Source organism: Boleophthalmus pectinirostris, unplaced genomic scaffold (assembly GCF_026225935.1).
Source record: "Boleophthalmus pectinirostris isolate CB_2022bp ecotype Guang Dong unplaced genomic scaffold, ASM2622593v1 HiC_scaffold_7, whole genome shotgun sequence".
Lineage (NCBI taxonomy): Eukaryota > Metazoa > Chordata > Actinopteri > Gobiiformes > Gobiidae > Boleophthalmus > Boleophthalmus pectinirostris.
In genome coordinates this window covers 23,385,790-23,402,097 of record NW_026571473.1, presented here as the reverse complement: position 1 = coordinate 23,402,097, position 16,308 = coordinate 23,385,790, and the positions used below count along the sequence as shown (strand labels likewise).

General features: G+C 39.1%; 4 protein-coding genes across 4 annotated transcripts; 2 read left to right on the top strand and 2 right to left on the bottom strand.

Annotated features, from left to right (window-relative positions):
• Positions 1–352: 352 nt before the first annotated feature.
• Positions 353–4,478, bottom strand: sgcb (sarcoglycan, beta (dystrophin-associated glycoprotein)). Its single transcript, XM_055164833.1, has 6 exons — positions 4,347–4,478; positions 3,356–3,565; positions 2,666–2,851; positions 2,390–2,581; positions 1,678–1,809; positions 353–1,327 (listed from the first exon to the last, which is right to left on the bottom strand). The coding sequence occupies exons 1-6, from the start codon at positions 4,359–4,361 to the stop codon at positions 1,124–1,126; spliced, it is 939 nt and encodes a 312-aa protein (XP_055020808.1). The 5' UTR covers positions 4,362–4,478; the 3' UTR covers positions 353–1,123.
• Positions 4,479–4,653: 175 nt separating this feature from the next.
• On the top strand, positions 4,654–9,689 carry spata18 (spermatogenesis associated 18). Its single transcript, XM_020918925.2, has 13 exons — positions 4,654–4,686; positions 5,269–5,687; positions 6,377–6,482; positions 6,559–6,674; positions 6,764–6,882; positions 6,990–7,085; positions 7,166–7,300; positions 7,595–7,826; positions 8,031–8,189; positions 8,263–8,438; positions 8,788–8,911; positions 8,988–9,062; positions 9,260–9,689. The coding sequence occupies exons 2-13, from the start codon at positions 5,601–5,603 to the stop codon at positions 9,314–9,316; spliced, it is 1,482 nt and encodes a 493-aa protein (XP_020774584.1). The 5' UTR covers positions 4,654–4,686; positions 5,269–5,600; the 3' UTR covers positions 9,317–9,689.
• A 3,481-nt stretch (positions 9,690–13,170) lies between these two features.
• Positions 13,171–14,778, top strand: LOC110154894 (putative nuclease HARBI1). Its single transcript, XM_020918942.2, has 2 exons — positions 13,171–14,034; positions 14,250–14,778. Exons 1-2 carry the CDS (start codon positions 13,176–13,178, stop codon positions 14,702–14,704), a joined length of 1,314 nt encoding a protein of 437 aa, XP_020774601.2. The 5' UTR covers positions 13,171–13,175; the 3' UTR covers positions 14,705–14,778.
• LOC129412058 (uncharacterized) lies at positions 14,768–15,828 on the bottom strand. Its single transcript, XM_055164862.1, has one exon. It carries the CDS (start codon positions 15,743–15,745, stop codon positions 14,978–14,980), a length of 768 nt encoding a protein of 255 aa, XP_055020837.1. The 5' UTR covers positions 15,746–15,828; the 3' UTR covers positions 14,768–14,977.
• Positions 15,829–16,308: the final 480 nt, after the last annotated feature.

Here is a 16,308-nt window from a genome sequence, read left to right as displayed (position 1 = left end):
ATCATCATCTATGAAGAAGGCTCACCTGCTTCAGTCTTGTGACACTTGAAACACAGAACACTGCTTCAACTGTCCAAAGTCTGAGGTATTTTTGCTGCGTCTTAGCTTTACAGGCACCTGCCCAAAGATGCCATTCTCTGCTCCTTCTAATCATTTACACTGTTAGTTAATGTCTTACTGTCATTGTTTCCCTTGTGTATGACAGATAGCAGCTCGTTTATGATGGAGAGCCCTGCCCTCACATTCCCCACGGTAATAAAATACATAATGTAGGAGTGCCATATGATTTTAAAGGGCTGTATAAATGCCTGGACATACACTCAAACTAGTGATAAGAGGTTCAACACAGGAGCACTGTTTCAACATGTTTCTTTATTAAAACAAATGCATTTCAAGAGAAGGCTCTTCACCTTCTTGGTTTTCCAGTCCACGCATAAAGGCAGTAAAACATTATTTTGATACATCTTAAACAGCGCTGTTAAAAAACAGACAATATAAGGCAAAACAAACTCAAAACATTTATTGCACAAAAATCCAGATCACTCAATAAAAGCTTTCAATTATTATTTCAATCTCAACCTTAGTGCAAACACACCTGTATTATTTACTGTAAAAAAGCTTAAGCAACAGATGCAAGAAATTATGCTATATTTATATATATTCATTATAATCTCTTTTAAATCCATTGGCACGTGCATGATAGAATGGTGCAAAAGGAAACCTGTTCTTTTGTATACTTTTATATAATGATTTATATTATGTTAGTGTCTTTACACTTATCCAAAACAGCTGCCAGAGCAAGTACGATGCCATACATCTCTTCATTGTTGTATCTAATACTGGACAGGAAATGAACATTGCTTCAGGCTCAACCCAGTATGACATTAGAGATAGGAGTGTTAAGTGCTGCCCTGTTGCTTCATATGCAAATAATTTATCACAGGTACAAAACAACAATACAACTTCAATATTAAACTGTGATTACCTCTGGGGCCAAATGTTATCTTTCAAAGACAAAATCATGAGGAATCTTGATATCAAGGGAGAATTTCATTTAGTATCCCATAATAAAGTTTGAATACTGAGTGGTTTATGCACATTAAGCAGCACATTTCAGTTCAGTTTAAAAATGAGCCTTTTTACAGGGGTTGTCAGAGGTTTGGCAGCCCATATTTGGAAATTTCACCTGAACTCGAAACAGCATCCCATCCGCACACATACACAGTTTGTACCGCTCCAGACCCTCGTCAAAATACACGTCTCCAGCTGAGTTTGGGATTCGAGTGGCATTGAACATGACAGATCCATTAAGTACAATGCTGTTCTCCTACAAAGAGAAAAGTAATTTTGACTTGTTTGCATCATGTTCAAGTTTTTAAATAAATAAGCAAAAAAAAAAAAAAAACTGATTTGGCCACATGGCCAAAATTGAGAACAGTGTTGGGTAATGTTTGAGAAATATTTTTGAAAATAATACATATACAACCAAAAATCCCTATCTAATAAAAACATAAAAATATGTCACTTTTTTAACAGTACCAACACCAATAAATTATAAGAGCCACAACTTAAATCATTTTACAAAAATATTTCATGGCCCTATCATGACAGTTGCTTCAATCTGTTTTAATGAAAAAGTTGTTTTGTTGTTATGATTTTGGAGAATTTCATACTCACAGCTCTAAGCTCGATGCCTCCGCCCATTTTAAACTCCACAGTGCGTCCCATAATATTCACTCCCTCATTGCCGCGAATTATTGCCTTTCCGTCCCCTTTGATGTTCAGGTCAGAGGACGCGCTGCTGGTGATCTGTATTAGAGATAAAATACACTGGTTAAAACACAGCAGATAGCCTTCTGTTACCTGATATTGAAAAGTGTAGAATTCCTTTAAAAACAGCACTATCCCAAGAGGCAAAGGTCGGGAAATATTGTCATATTACTAATCAGTAATATGAGTAACTTAGATAACCTCTTCATTGTTGCATCCTGTTAATGTTTGGGATGTAGAAACCATGAAAATGTTGACCTCCTTTGACCTCTCATATAAACTGATACCCAGACACAAAATTTGTACTGAAACTTGATACTCATTGGAGCAGATATCAACACTGAAAAATCACATTAATAGGACAGAATTAGACATTGATCTATATCAGAATTAGTATGAGACCACTTTTGTTTTGTTTTTAAAATGACATAATATTTGTTTAGTTTGACTATAATAAGGTATTGATAATGATGTCAAGTACCAAGGTTTTTCAGAGCATAGTGGTCTGTTGTCCAATACAGTAGAGTGTATCTTTGATTAAGCGAATTTATCTATTACAATAAAGATATCTGAAAAGTCCTGGCTGCATATTATGCCTTTGAATATACAAGAGACATACCCTTTCTGTGGAGGCCTTTTTGACACTGAGGACCTTAACACCTTTGGGCAGGTTGAACTCATGATTTTCAAAGTCGGTGCTGAAAAATGTGTTTTGTGTTCGCGGGTCTGTGAAGGAAATTCCAACGTCACTGACAACTGAGGTCTTGTCCTTCTCTACACTCAGCTTGGTAGTTCCTTGTTGAAATACAACCTGAAAACAAATAATAATTGAAACATAATTAAACAAATAATCTAAACAAATTGAATCTTATTATATATGTCTGAAAATCCTTACAGGGTTATTGTTGCCGACAATCACCAAATCCTTGTCTTTGCGGCCTCCTATGGTGCTCTTGTGCAGTGGGTGAACAATGCCCATGTCAGCTTTTTGTTTAAATCGAAGGAGACCAGACTCGTGAAACTCCATACTGTCACAACCGTTTGGCCCAATTCGAATCACAGTCCATATCACCAGTGTTATCTAGGACAAAAAATGATCAGCTTTTAAATATCTGCAACATATTTTAATTCTTTGTTTATGGGCTCCTTCAGCGGCTACTGAAAGCTGAAAACATTTAAAGCTGACATTGCTTGACATTTTAAAGGTGCACTATGTAACTTTTTGATGGGAGGTCTGCTAACTTGTCTCCATGGAGATTTTCTGTATTTCTGTTCCTGGATAGTTGCACCATATTGAACTTGCTTAGTTATCCTACTTCGTACACCACAGATCTGACTTGTAACTTGGCTTGGTGGCCTCATCTGCTTGTCTCCATGGAGATAGAAAAATGTAATGCCATACTGTGTAACATTCCAATATCAGCTCCATGGGGACAAGCAGGTGATGAGCCCTTCGGCAAAAAAGTTACTTGCACTTTTATTTAACTTTACCTGTGTGCAAAATAAAATGTTGATAAGATATAAGTGAATAAAGAATATTGGTTTGACTAAACACATCACTGACACTTGTGTCTTAAATACTTACAATAAGGTTTATTAAGGCAAGGAGGAAGAGCAGAACGATGATGCAGACAGCCATGTTTCCTTTACGTCCTCTTAGTCCGGTTTTATGAAGACGTTCTTCTTCAATGGGGATGTATCCTGCTTTGAAGTTACTGTTGTGCTCCTTGTTCACATTGCGCCTTTCTATGGCCTTCTCCCTCATGGATTTTTTCATGGGCCCATTTGAACTCTCCTGAAACAAAACAATAGATTTATAATAAAATTGAGAGGCTGGCTTTAGAGAGATAGCACTGAGATTGTCTGGACATGTAGTTGTTACAGAAAAGGTAAACACAGTGGGTAAGTCAGAAGATACCGTGAGAGAAGAAAATTCAAAGTATACTGGATGGATTGACATAGTTAATGTATGGAACAACTGAAAGGTATTAAACTAAGTCACAATACAGAATTACAATACAAAGTTACAATTTAAATCAGTGCATTACTGACATTAAGACATCCATAGGCATTAGGGAATGTGAAACTATACACGCTACTGTCAATGAATAATTATTACTGTGCAGATCATATAAGGTATTGGCTTGTGCAGTCTGTGTGGTCCATTTGAGCTGTACTGGAATGTAACTGTGTTAAATGCCCCCAGCCTGCCTGTCTGTTGCCATAACTAAAAATAAACTGCACTCGTTTAGCACGAGAAAATAAGATATAAAATCTGAGGACACTTCTGCTTGTATTTTTGTTAAATTAGCTTTATTTTTTGCTTCAGAGTAAATCAAACTGACAAGCAAAAAACAAACGCAATGCCTTTTTATGTTTATTCTGCCTTCATGCAACTACATAACGGAGGCCAGTGTTTATTACCCAGACATTACCAGAGGGAAATCTAGCTTCCTGCAGCAAAATCTACAATACTAATGGTATATGTTATTCTTTATATTTATAAAGTAGCTTAGGCAGACAACAATAAACCAGGTATAAATGCAATAATGCGAGAAATATTGTAAATAACGGACCTGTTCCGACGCCATGTTGACCCTCCCTCTCCTGCAGTGACAGGACGATACCACTGTGCGCCTTTACAGGGTCACTCCAAGAATACATGGCATTATTAATCAATATTAGATTAATATGACAAACAAATATACGGGATTAAATCTGGGACGGCATTTAACTGTTTATAGCTCTACTCTTTACAATTACGCTATTATAAACAGTTAGTAAATAAGTTCTAATAGTACGGTCCAAGATCATTTAACCAATGACGGGAGGTTCCTAAAATAGTAAAACAAGGCCATTCATATTTTCCATACGTAAAGTAACCACAAGAGCCCAAACAAGGAATTGAACAAAATAGTAAATAAAATTGCTTTTTTTTTTCATATGTAAAATATATCTTACGTAGCCCACGTACTGAGAAAACTTGACAGGACTTTTTCACACTGCCCATAATTGCACTGACTCTTTTTATCATGAAAAAGTTCAAAATTTCATGAAGAGAGTTGCATTTTTCGTTCACGGTTTCAATATTTGGTTCGAGACTTGCCATAGATTTATTACAAGGTTTTATATTGTATTACTTATTTTTCGATTTTATTTTGACTTGTCCATATACATTTATATAATTTTGTCTAATTTTACACTTGTCTCTTGCTATCTTTTTGCAAGAATATATTATTATTTATTATTACATATTATTTTTTCTATTTGTTTGTGTATCGTGTAAAGTTTGTCTAAGTCTAAGTCTAATGATGACTGGTGATGAAAAAATGTGTTAATATTTTATTATAGAGTACTTAAAATGTCAGATTTGGAGTTGCCCATTTCTGTTTACCTCTGTTTTAGGCCCTCTTCATTCACAGTCCAGCTATAGTGTACAGGTTAATAGTGGACTAAACTTAGCTAATATTCATTGTGGAAACATCATATGTGTTACAGGACCACAGGTTCAGACTGTTTGGTGTCTATTACCAGTGTGACATTACAATTACATCCCCGGAAGAAGCTGCAGAACAAGGACTAACATCAGTGAAGACGGTCAGCGGTCTCTTCATATAAACCCCAGCTCAGGACCAGCTCGTCTCTTCTTCTGGTTGCCACAACTGAGGCGGTGCTTGGCGTGAAAGGGGCAGGTGAAGAAAGTTATCAGGACAGGATTTTATTTTATTTTTTTACAAGTCTGCCCTTCTCTCTGGCTTAAATCCATGCACGCATATTTTTAACCTCAAAAGGACATACATAACATACTGTTGTTTTTATCTTGAAGGGCAATGGCTGACACTTTGAGGAGACTGACCAACACCTCTTCATTCAGTGTTTTACAGGACAAGCTCGAAACCTGGCACAGTGACTACCACGTAAGTTCATCATGAATTAATAATGAGCCACTTCTGCACTTTGATCTGTTATAGTATAACACTGGGTGATGTGTTAACAGTAAATGGCCGATACCCGTGGCTAATAGGCTAATGCTGCAGTAATTTATGATTGTCTGTTTACGCTATGGCTTTACGTGTTAGCTTGAATTGTTGCGCAACCACAGCGGTGTTGGAGTTAATTAACAATATTTTCTAATATATGTTTTAAATACTGTGTACTGAACACGACTTATGGGTTTAACGTTACAAAATCACAGTGAAGGAATGTTTCATTAGCCTTGATTTTTAGCTCAAGTTTGGTTGCCATGGACGCCAGTCACCATGACTACCGTCGCAGTCGTACCAAAGATGTTTTACTGCAGCGCGAGGATAGTTCAAGCCCCTTCACTTCCTGTTTGGTTTGCTGGACACAATGGAATTAATATTTTACAAGATGCTGCAATAGATTCTGCTGCCAAAGCCCCATTAACTACGGTTTAACAATACAAGCATTGTGGCAAAAACTTGAATAATAGATGTTATGCCTACTTATATTAACTAAACACAATGGGGAGTTTTTGTAGATATTGAAATATTAAAGGGCCTTCACTATATCTATTTTCATTTAAATTCATTAATTGTCAAGGATATCTCCTACTCACCCACCTGATCATATTTTTTACCTTTAGGCACTCTCCTGTGACCAGAATTTGAACCGATGCTGTGAATTGATTGAGCTAACCGCGAAAATCCAAGGTCAACTCTTTGCTATTCTCAACCTGACAGCTGCAGAAGGTAGCCATAAGCCATAAGTGCTACAAAATATTGGTTTAATTAAACAAATTTTAAATTTATAATTGTTGGTTTTCAGGTGGACAGTATGGCGGAGTGGATACCCTCAAATCACGTCTCCTGCCATGGCTTGGAAGCTGTTTTTCAATGGCAAGACCTTCTGTTTCTGATGACACCAGTTTACAGCTTATGCAGGTCACAAGACACTGAGTATACATTTCAAAATATAAAAAAACAACATGTCACAATAGATAAATATTTTCCATGTTTTGTATTGTTCTTAGGACTCAATGGAGAAAGACAGGAAACTCCGGGAGCTTTCTTTCTCTCATGACAGTGACATACAAAAGATGGAGGCTCAACTGTGCTCCACACGAATACAACTAGACTCAGTCAGAGCGGAGTAAGTTGGACAAATATTGTCTTATCTTGTCTTTCATCATCCTTAATGTTATGTATTTAAAGTTGTCATGATTCATTTTGTTTTTGTATTTATTTATTGTTTTGTAGATTGGCTGAAGCTCACAATGAACTAGATGATACAAAAAACAAATCTGCAACCACTTTGCTGGCAACAGAAGATGAGATTATACAACTTAGAGCAGAGTGAGTGGATATGACTTTTGAATATTCATACAGTTGGTTAGTGGGTAATCCTCTGTTTATATTTGTGTGACTTTTTACAGCTTGCGTGCGGCTCGTGATGAAGTGGAGATCTATAAGAGGAAGCTGAGCGCCATTGATGACTACGAGCGACAGATACGATTACTTCGGGATGAAGTGTCTTACCTCACCACAGAGAAGGCCATGCTGCAGGAGAGGTGCTTTAAAATAAAAAGACAAATTATATTTAGGCAGTTCAATCGGACAATCAAACATAATTAAAATGTAAAAATCAAAGGTGAATAACATTGGTTATTCTTTAAAAACAGCATATTTTTGTTTTCATGCACATTTTCTATCATCCATGTACAGCAGCAATCAAAGCCTTTGTCAGTTGGTTATGACTTTAGTTATGGTTTCATTTAAAAAAAGTCACGAGGCCTGAAAAACCCAATAGAAATCCTACATGGATCTTTTCAGAAGTCATTTTATGTCTGAAATGTCTTGTACAGGCTGGTTCGGAGTCGCTCCCCCAGCCCTTTGCCCAGACTGAGCCGCACGTCCAGTCCCATCCGGAGTGAGTCTCCGACCAGGGCCCAGCTCACGCACTCATCCAGACACGCTCGCCTCGTGTCCCGCTTCAGTGACCTCTATGCCGTGGAGAGACTGGAGGCACAGACCATACTGCGACGCTATGTGGACGATTTAGAGATGGTCCAAAAAATCATCTTCATTGCTGCTGTGGTATGACTCTTGTTATTAAGCAATATTATTAAGCAACTTTTGACCACTGACAGGTGAATAACACAGCATCTTGGAAAAGTGAAAAGTGTAGGCTGCTTGATCTGTGAACCTCAGAGTTTGTGTACTTTACGCATCTATGCCTATGCTGTACCTGACTAGCTTATTGTCTAATGAACCATATTAATTTTTTCATCTTGTGTGTAGGAATCCTTCAGAGTAACGAGAATGGCGTACCGTCAGTTCAAACTGCGAGTGAGAAAAACTCTCGCTTCAACTCATTTTGGTCCTGAGAGTTTGGAGGATGCTGCTGTCGACTATATCGTCCGAAATCTTGACCTATATGATGTACAAGCCAGTGTAAATGTATGACCAACATCACATTGACATTTAAAAAATCATATCACGATAATTCACTGGTTTTGTTTTTATCATTCAGGATGTGATCAATGCCATGAATGTGAATCCTCGCATCTCGTTCCCTCCGGAGACAGACTTTGTGCTCATCAGTACTCTGATCAGAGAGACCTGTAGAGTGGCTTTTGCCATGCAGACACTAGAGCCACCTCTTGATGTGGCCTTCGCAAGTGATGGGGAGCTGTACAATGAACTCAGGTTGGTGCAGACACGGGTCTCAAACTGAAATCCAAGTACCTCAGAAAAAATATTTATTTGTGCACTACTTAGGATCTAATCGGGACCATGTTACAGCTGACCCAGAGTAACCCATAGTGTAACTGGCTTAGTCCTGGTTTAAAGAGTTTAATCAGGTTAATACTGGTTTGGTTTAAGCTTTTAATTTCAAACTTGTAGATGGAAGCATGAACACATTTTCCCAACACTAGTTTGTAGCAATGTAGTAAACTGCACAGTCACAGAGCCACAAAAATAAAAAAATAACATAAAAAATATGATGTATAAATAACAGGAATATAACTAACTTAAAACATTTCATCCACTTCAGGTATCGTCGCAGCTATGACTCTGAGTTCTCCGCTCCTCTGGTCCTGTACCATGTGTGGCCAGCTCTAATGGAAGGAGACATTGTAATAGTGAAGGGTGAAGCTGTTACTCGCAGAGGTGCTATGGTAAGAATTATCCTGTTACATAATTTATCTGATTTGACATTTACTTACTGTATGTCTTGTAACTGTATTGTTTCAGTGGACTAGAAGCCGCAGCAGGAGTAGGAGTGCCAGCCCAGTGCGCTCCAGATCTCTCAGTCCATCTCGCAGCCTTGTAAGTTTCAGAAACATTTATTAGCCCAAAACAAAACAAAAAAATATATGTTTTAAGTACATGGAAATGAACCTCAAATGTATTGCTTTCTAAATGCACACCAAATGACCAAAGGGTATGTAACTGAAATGCACCAGAAATACAATAGTGGTCAAATTTACTTAAAACTTAAAACGACAAACAATTTTTGTTTATAGGCATATAACAGCCGAAGGAGCCTCTCACCTGAGCAACTGAGAGCTAGCCACTTGTGATCACCAACCTCTCTTGTCTGCTGTATGGAGTATTACCAAACCACAAAATAATAAAGTGGAATTCTGATTCTTGTGCATAAGGATTTACATCAAAGTTGCAGCATGTTTATGACAGCTTCCCAAAGCTGGCAGCTAACAGACCAAGACCTTGTTTACTTAATTCATCCGTGTTTGGTATAAGATGTGCAGTGATTGAGTTTTATAGTTTGGTATTTTCATTCCTGCACAGTAGCACTTTTAGTAGCATTTAAACACATACCTTTACAAACCTTAATTTTCCTCATTTATAGACCTTAGTATGTAGCTTGTATAGTGTTAAATGGTGCTATTGGTCAGTTTGACTTCCTCCATGACTGTGTTCTTGTGATGTTTAGTTTAGTGACATGATGTAATTTTATATATACAAAGATATGATTTTGGTGCTGTTTTTCTTTCATAATTTTGTGATTTTTTTATGATTACTATTATTTTGGAAATGAATTACATTCACAGTGTGTGTGTGTTTTTTTTTTTTTTTTTTTTTTTTTTGTAGCACATAATAAAATTTTATCATTTGTTTTATTAGTTCTAAAAGTTTTAATGATTAAATATTTTGCTTGTTTGTGATATTTTCTAATAAATAAAAGCACACCTTTGGCAGGAGCGTACAGTTTGTACAGTATTTAAGTTTGTAAGTTTTTGGTGCAGTTCTTAAACTGGACAGCAGATGAAGCCAGAGCACTTGTATTCGTCTAAAGGTCACGGCCGGGAGCGCGAGTGCAGATGTTATAGTTATGCAGAGGTGTATGGCAAGCCAAAGTGTTCACATTTACGCATATATTTAACGCGTTTAACACCTTATTTGCGTCAAATAATGTGTTTCATATTGTCCTCCTTTGACAATTGTACACCAACAATTAAATAATCAGTTGCTTAATGAGCGACATACTGAAAAGATAAATACGTTCAGGTACACGACAACCTTTTTAAACTTGATAGATGACAATTTACACAGTGTAAGATTTATTTTTTAAAGAGTAAACATTTGTATAGGGAAATCGGTGTTGGACTGTTCTGGACTCTTTGTCTTGGTCAGTGATTGGCTGAAAGCACTTTAAATTCATTGACTGGGAAAAACAGTGGGAGGAGATCATTATCATATGTAGAATAATTCGACGCGTCAAATAAGGTGTTAAACGCGTTAAATACGTGCGTAAATGTGAACAGTCTGACTTGCCATAGAGGTGGAACCAAATCATTCTTTTGCAAGTCTCAAGTAAGTCTCAAGTCTTTGACCTCAATTCCGAATCAAACTCCTAAGTCAAAACCAAGCAAGTCCAAGTCAAGTCCATGTCGTCTGCTTGAGCTTCAAGTCATTTCATGTCTTTAAACCAAAGTACCAAATATAGCTTAGATTTTTGCAATTTATTTGACTTTTAAGATAAATTGTACTTATAAAGTCATAGAATATTTATATATGAGTATTTATAGAGTATATAAGAGCTGTAGAAATGAATTTAGTTATTTTTTTCCTTTTTAAATGTCTTGACAAGATCTTAGTGTGAATCATTACGGTCAGAACAGAAAGAATTCAGATTTAAAAGTGCTTTTCAAGTCTTCTCAAGTCACAGGCCTCAAGTCCCAAGTCACTGACCTTCAAGTCCAAGTTGAGTCCCAAGTCTTAGACCATTTTACTTGTAAAATAACTCTCCAAAACAGGTCAAATGTGCTTGATGTCTTTTATAGCAGCTTGATTTCAACATATTCTCTGTTTTGGTTTTTACTCATCTTGTCTTACTGCTTGTCACTTTCTCTGTCAGTGGGCTGTATACAGTCTAGGACTAAAGAGATTTGGACTAATTTATCTCTTAAGAGGATTTTTTTAAAGCATTAGTTCTGAATTAAAGGTGGATTAGCTGATGTATTGCTTTGACAATAACACAGCCTACTTCATATTCATATTGCGACTGGAGTGGACCCTGTGCATCAAGTGTCTTGCCCAAAGACACAAAGACAGTAGGTGCCAAGTCAGAGCAGGAATCAGATACTCAGCCCTGTTAGTATGGGCAACTTATCTTCTCTGTTTAACCTCCTTTTTCAGTCCTCCTGCCTGTGCACTGAAATGGAGAGAACAGTGTAGAATCCGAACAGCCGCCAAAATTCCCTAAAAGTATTTCCAGTTGAAAGCCCCAGCTAAGACATTGATCATGATTGTTCATGGGTTTTTGCTTTCTGTTACATGCAACATTTTGGGGAGTTTTGGCTACAGCAACAGTAACAGTCCTAATTTTGAATCCTTCTGAAACCCACAGACACTTCATTTATTACTCTTATCCAGACCCTTTCTTTTTTTGTACAAACTGCAGTCTTTTTTCTTACAACTGTAACACATCATTACAGAGGTTTTTTGTTTGAAGGTGAATGGTTTGATGTCAGTAAAAAGGAAGCCTATAAAATTTACCTGGCCCATAGGAAATGCCAGTGTTGTGGACTAAAATTACTTTGGTAGAAGTGCAATGTGGACTTGCTTCTGCTAACTTACATCTATGTGCATCTGGATTTAGTGATTAATGGAAAAACAGCAGTCTATTCACAAAACAGACGGTGCAGGTGTGAGTGTGCACACTTCTGGGAGCACGTTCTCTTTTGCTTAGATTTGAAACTCACACGGAAACAGGCGCCAAACTCGTGTCTGACCATGACCCATGGTGAGAACATGGGAACGTTAAAGGAAAAAAGCCAAAAAAAGAGAAACTTAAAATAATAAAGTCAAAAGTGTGACTGTTAAATCTGCAAATAGCATGGAAACTTGCCCAACTGAGGTCGACCGTTGGAGAGAGCAAATTTGTATAGAATTTACAGTAAATTTTTTTTTAAATGCGTAGCCTATAGGTGCCTTTTACTCCTGTAAACCTACTGTTGTGTTCAGAATAAAATAATTGCATTTTTATTCATTGTTGTACAGCCCTTAGTACATCCAAGTATTTTTTAACACAGGGTGCTGTGAAGTTTTTTTTTTTTTTTTTTTTTTTTACCTTAGCCTATAGGCCTATTTAAAATACATTTTAAATATAAAGAGATAGATTGAAATTGAACATTTTATTGACATATACACTTTAATATAGTAAATACAATTAAGTCTCCATCTCGCCACTTCCCACGGCCATAGGCTGGTTTGGTGATATTCTTGTTGAACATACATAACACGGCAGTTCAGAGATAACAACCACACCCTTTTCATCAGACGCACATGACATGAGAGACAGACACTCATAGATGGAACCTTTAACATGGTGCCAACTCTTCCTCAGGCCGTATACGAAAGACACAGTGTGGAGTCAGTGGCTGTGGCAGACATGGTAAATGGTCACATTTTTCTATAGCGCTTTTCCACCTTCAAGGCACTCAAAGCTCTTTACAACAAGGAACCACTCACACATTCACACACACATTCACAGACACTGTGGGCAAGGTGGGTTAAATGTCTTGCCCAAGGACACAATGACAACATTCATCTGTGGGAGCTGGAATCACATCAGCCAACCTGTGGGTCAGTGGATCTGACCCCTCAACCTGTGATGTTTTATGTTGAGAACCACCAACCTTCAGATCAGTGGGCAAATGCTCTACCAACTGAGCTACTGCCGCCCCACATATAAATACTCAATTAATATGTCTTTACACATATCAGGCGCACCGGCTCCGCTTTATAGTTCTGCGTCCGAACACGCACACTACCTCCATCATTTTTGATTTATGGATCTGCGCAGCGAAGTAATTCACCGCCACAACATTAGAGGGCGCCGAGTCGCGAAATGGCACGAACTCGTTGGTGGAGTGTTTACTTTCCGGTTACCTTGGAGACACTGGTCATTTAACAATGGCGACTGAGCGGGAGAGGACGCTGATTGAGCTGGAGCTGATAGATATCGAGGAAGAAATACTTCTGTTACAAATGTTGGCAAAGAAACGAAAGAGAAGACGCAGAAGGTGGGCTGTACGCCCTTTGAATGAGTCAAGGCAAACTACTGGAGAATTTTCCACACTCGTTCGACCACTGAAAGAAATGGACGATGAAATGCACTTCAAGTATTTCAGGATGTCAGCAGGTCGGTTTGATGATCTTGTTCGTCGTCTGCAACCTCTCGTCCACCACCAGACAACACACAGTTTGCCTATTGATTTACGGCAAAGGCTGGCAGTGGCGCTGCGAATTTTGGCTTCAGGTGCAAACCAACAGACTGTAGCGGCAGACTACAAGCTCGCTTCTTGCACGGCGTCATCCATACTGTCAGAGGTCTGCAAAGCGTTGTGGACGGCACTGCAGCCAGAATTTCTGCCCTGCCCGACAACAAGCCTGTGGGAAAACATTGCAGTGGATTTCTGGAAACTGTGGAACTTTCCAAACTGTGTGGGAAGTATCGATGGGAGGCATGTAAACATCAAGGCACCGCCGCGTGCAGGGAGCGACTACCTGAATTACAAGGGTTCGCACTCTATTGTTTTGACGGCTTTGTGCGATGCCCGGTATCGCTTCACAATGGTGGACATGGGAGCTTACGGACGGGAGAGCGATGGCGGCGTTTTCAAGGAGAGCAGATTTGGGTCCATGCTGCTCGACCACAAGCTAAACCTGCCCCCACCAGCTGACCTTCCCGGGACCGCGGTCAAGATCCCTCATGTTGTTATTGGTGATGCTACCTTCCCTCTGCACTGCAACCTCATGTGCCCCTTTCCAGGTATGTGACCGCTTCAGCGATATAAACAAAAACTATGTTTTTCCACACAACTTCTATGTTAAGAAAGATATGCAATGTTAAAATGGAAGTCGTGTGAGAACAGCTATTGAACTCGAAATGGCCTATAGATCGTATTAATTAGACACTTAGTACTGGATAATTTGTTATAGCTGTGATTGCAGTGTAATAACATTATTTATTTTGGATCAACGCAGGAGTGAATCTGACGCAAGATGAGGAGATCTACAATTACCGCCACTCTAGAGCCAGACAGGTCACTGACAACACCTTTGGCATCATGGCTGCAAGGTGGAGAATTCTTGGAAGGCCAATTGAGTTTCTGCCTGACAAGGTCGTGGATGTGGTGAAGGCTTGTGTGGTGCTGCACAACTACCTTGCCTACACAGACGAGGTGACCAGCCCAGAATACATACCACCCACCTTTGCGGACTTGGACAGAGCTGGGTCTGTGACGCTTGGTGAGTGGCGAAGAGAAGTTACAGGGGACTCAAACTTTGTGGACCCTATTGATAGTTCCCAAATGACAAGAGCCCGCCCCACCAGTGCTGCCATAGCTGTTAGAAATGATCTCAAGTTTTTCTTTCAGACAGAACATGGTTCTGTACCACGGCAGAACAAGACGGTTTCTTATGGTAAACTTGAACAGTGATGTGATGGCCCACAGAAATGACTGTCCGGACTTTCGCCTTATGTTAAAGAAATAAAAACCCAATTGTTTCCAAACTGTTTTATTTTATTGTCCAATGTGTCATAGCAAAGAAGCTGCAACATGTAAACATACAAATATTGCACCGCAAAATTGAGTAAATACAGCATTAGCCAACAACAATAATTAATCAAATAAACAAACAAACAAAAAAAAAAACAAATATTAACAACTTTCAAGCAAGTCAGTGAATTGTATCAATGTTAGTTAGTGATTTCATTCCCTGTTTTCATGGAGTTTGGTGAGGATTTCGAACATGAGATCGGCCCTCCTGGCCTCCGGCACCCTCCTCATCATGTCCGCAACCGTTGCCCCAAACCTGGAGCACTCATCGCTGTCATTCGCCAGTCTCTGTTGCAGCTCTTGCCGACGTTCATTAAGTCGGTCCAAGTGCTTCCTGACCGGCACATCACTGAGGTCCATGCGCTTCCGTTTGTTTGGTTTGGCTGGCGCAGGAGAAGCAGGTGAGGCGGGGGCTAGGGGTGATGGCGGCATAAACTCCGTGTCACGATGTTTCACGTGTGGCTCCAGCCAGGACATGAAGGTATAGAACACAGGGACCTTTTTCCCACCTGGATCCCCGCTCCCGGATCCAATTTTTCTGCGATAGCGGACAAATTTGTCCCGCAGGTTCTTCCACCTCTTCATACATTCAACAGAGTCCACCCCGAGGTTTAAGCCGATCTCCCTCCATGAATGATTTGACATTTGGCTGTCTTTGTAGCTTTTGGAAGAGGAATTGTAGAGGTGATCATATTTTCTCACTTCTTCGATCAAACGTACCTCTAGTTCATCCATTATCTTTAGAGGAGGATTTAAAAATGGTGTTCGTGTAAACAAAATGAAGCGGGAAAGCAGAGTACCGGAAATGTATGTCGAGCGGTGGTACAGAGGACCAATCACTGCCCTTATTGTCTGCGTCCCTTTCCCTTGCTGTCTGCGTCGTTTCGAAGCGTAGTTACAACATAGAACGATATTATACATCCATGAGTTACAACATTTCGGAGGAGCACGTCAGTCGCCTACAGTTCCACGGTCGGTCGACGCAGACACTCTGCGGAGGGGGGTTCGGGTAGACGCAGACTGTCTGCGTCACGACGCAGACGATTTGACGCATGAAGTTGAACTACCAAAATAAGACACACAGGAGCAGCGCGCACCTCCGGTTTTCAAAAATAAAAACGTAAAAATTATAAAATTCACATATAAATTATAGTCAAACATAAAATACAACCAGGAAATAGTAATAAATGCATTTTACAGACTAAACTCTAAAACTCTAAGATCACGTGACAGTGGTAGAAAATAATTTACAGTTTAATTGAACTGCCAAAAATCAAAAGGGCAGATATGTTCACTAAAAATCTAACTAGCAAGGGATCTGAAACACAGATCTGCAAACATGTTTAACACTCTGTCTGGAATAACATCTTGACGTGACATTCTGAAGTCTGTCCACAGGCTTAACCAAACGACCAAATCTAGTTCGTACTTGGGACTGATCAACAGAGGCAGTCGCATTCTGGACAACAGTGGACTCAGCCTGA

Coding starts and splice junctions, on each gene's coding strand:
- LOC110154894 (XM_020918942.2), top strand. CDS start 13,176: ATGGCGACTGAGCGGGAGAGGACGCTGATTGAGCTGGAGCTGATAGAT. Junction 14,035..14,249: donor CCTCATGTGCCCCTTTCCAG/GTATGTGACCGC, acceptor GGATCAACGCAG/GAGTGAATCTGACGCAAGAT.
- sgcb (XM_055164833.1), bottom strand. Junction 2,582..2,665: donor TTGTCGGCAACAATAACCCT/GTAAGGATTTTC, acceptor ATTTGTTTTCAG/GTTGTATTTCAACAAGGAAC. Junction 1,328..1,677: donor GAGGCATCGAGCTTAGAGCT/GTGAGTATGAAA, acceptor TTCTCTTTGTAG/GAGAACAGCATTGTACTTAA.
- LOC129412058 (XM_055164862.1), bottom strand. CDS start 15,745: ATGTATAATATCGTTCTATGTTGTAACTACGCTTCGAAACGACGCAGA.
- spata18 (XM_020918925.2), top strand. CDS start 5,601: ATGGCTGACACTTTGAGGAGACTGACCAACACCTCTTCATTCAGTGTT. Junction 6,675..6,763: donor CCAGTTTACAGCTTATGCAG/GTCACAAGACAC, acceptor TATTGTTCTTAG/GACTCAATGGAGAAAGACAG. Junction 8,912..8,987: donor TTACTCGCAGAGGTGCTATG/GTAAGAATTATC, acceptor GTATTGTTTCAG/TGGACTAGAAGCCGCAGCAG.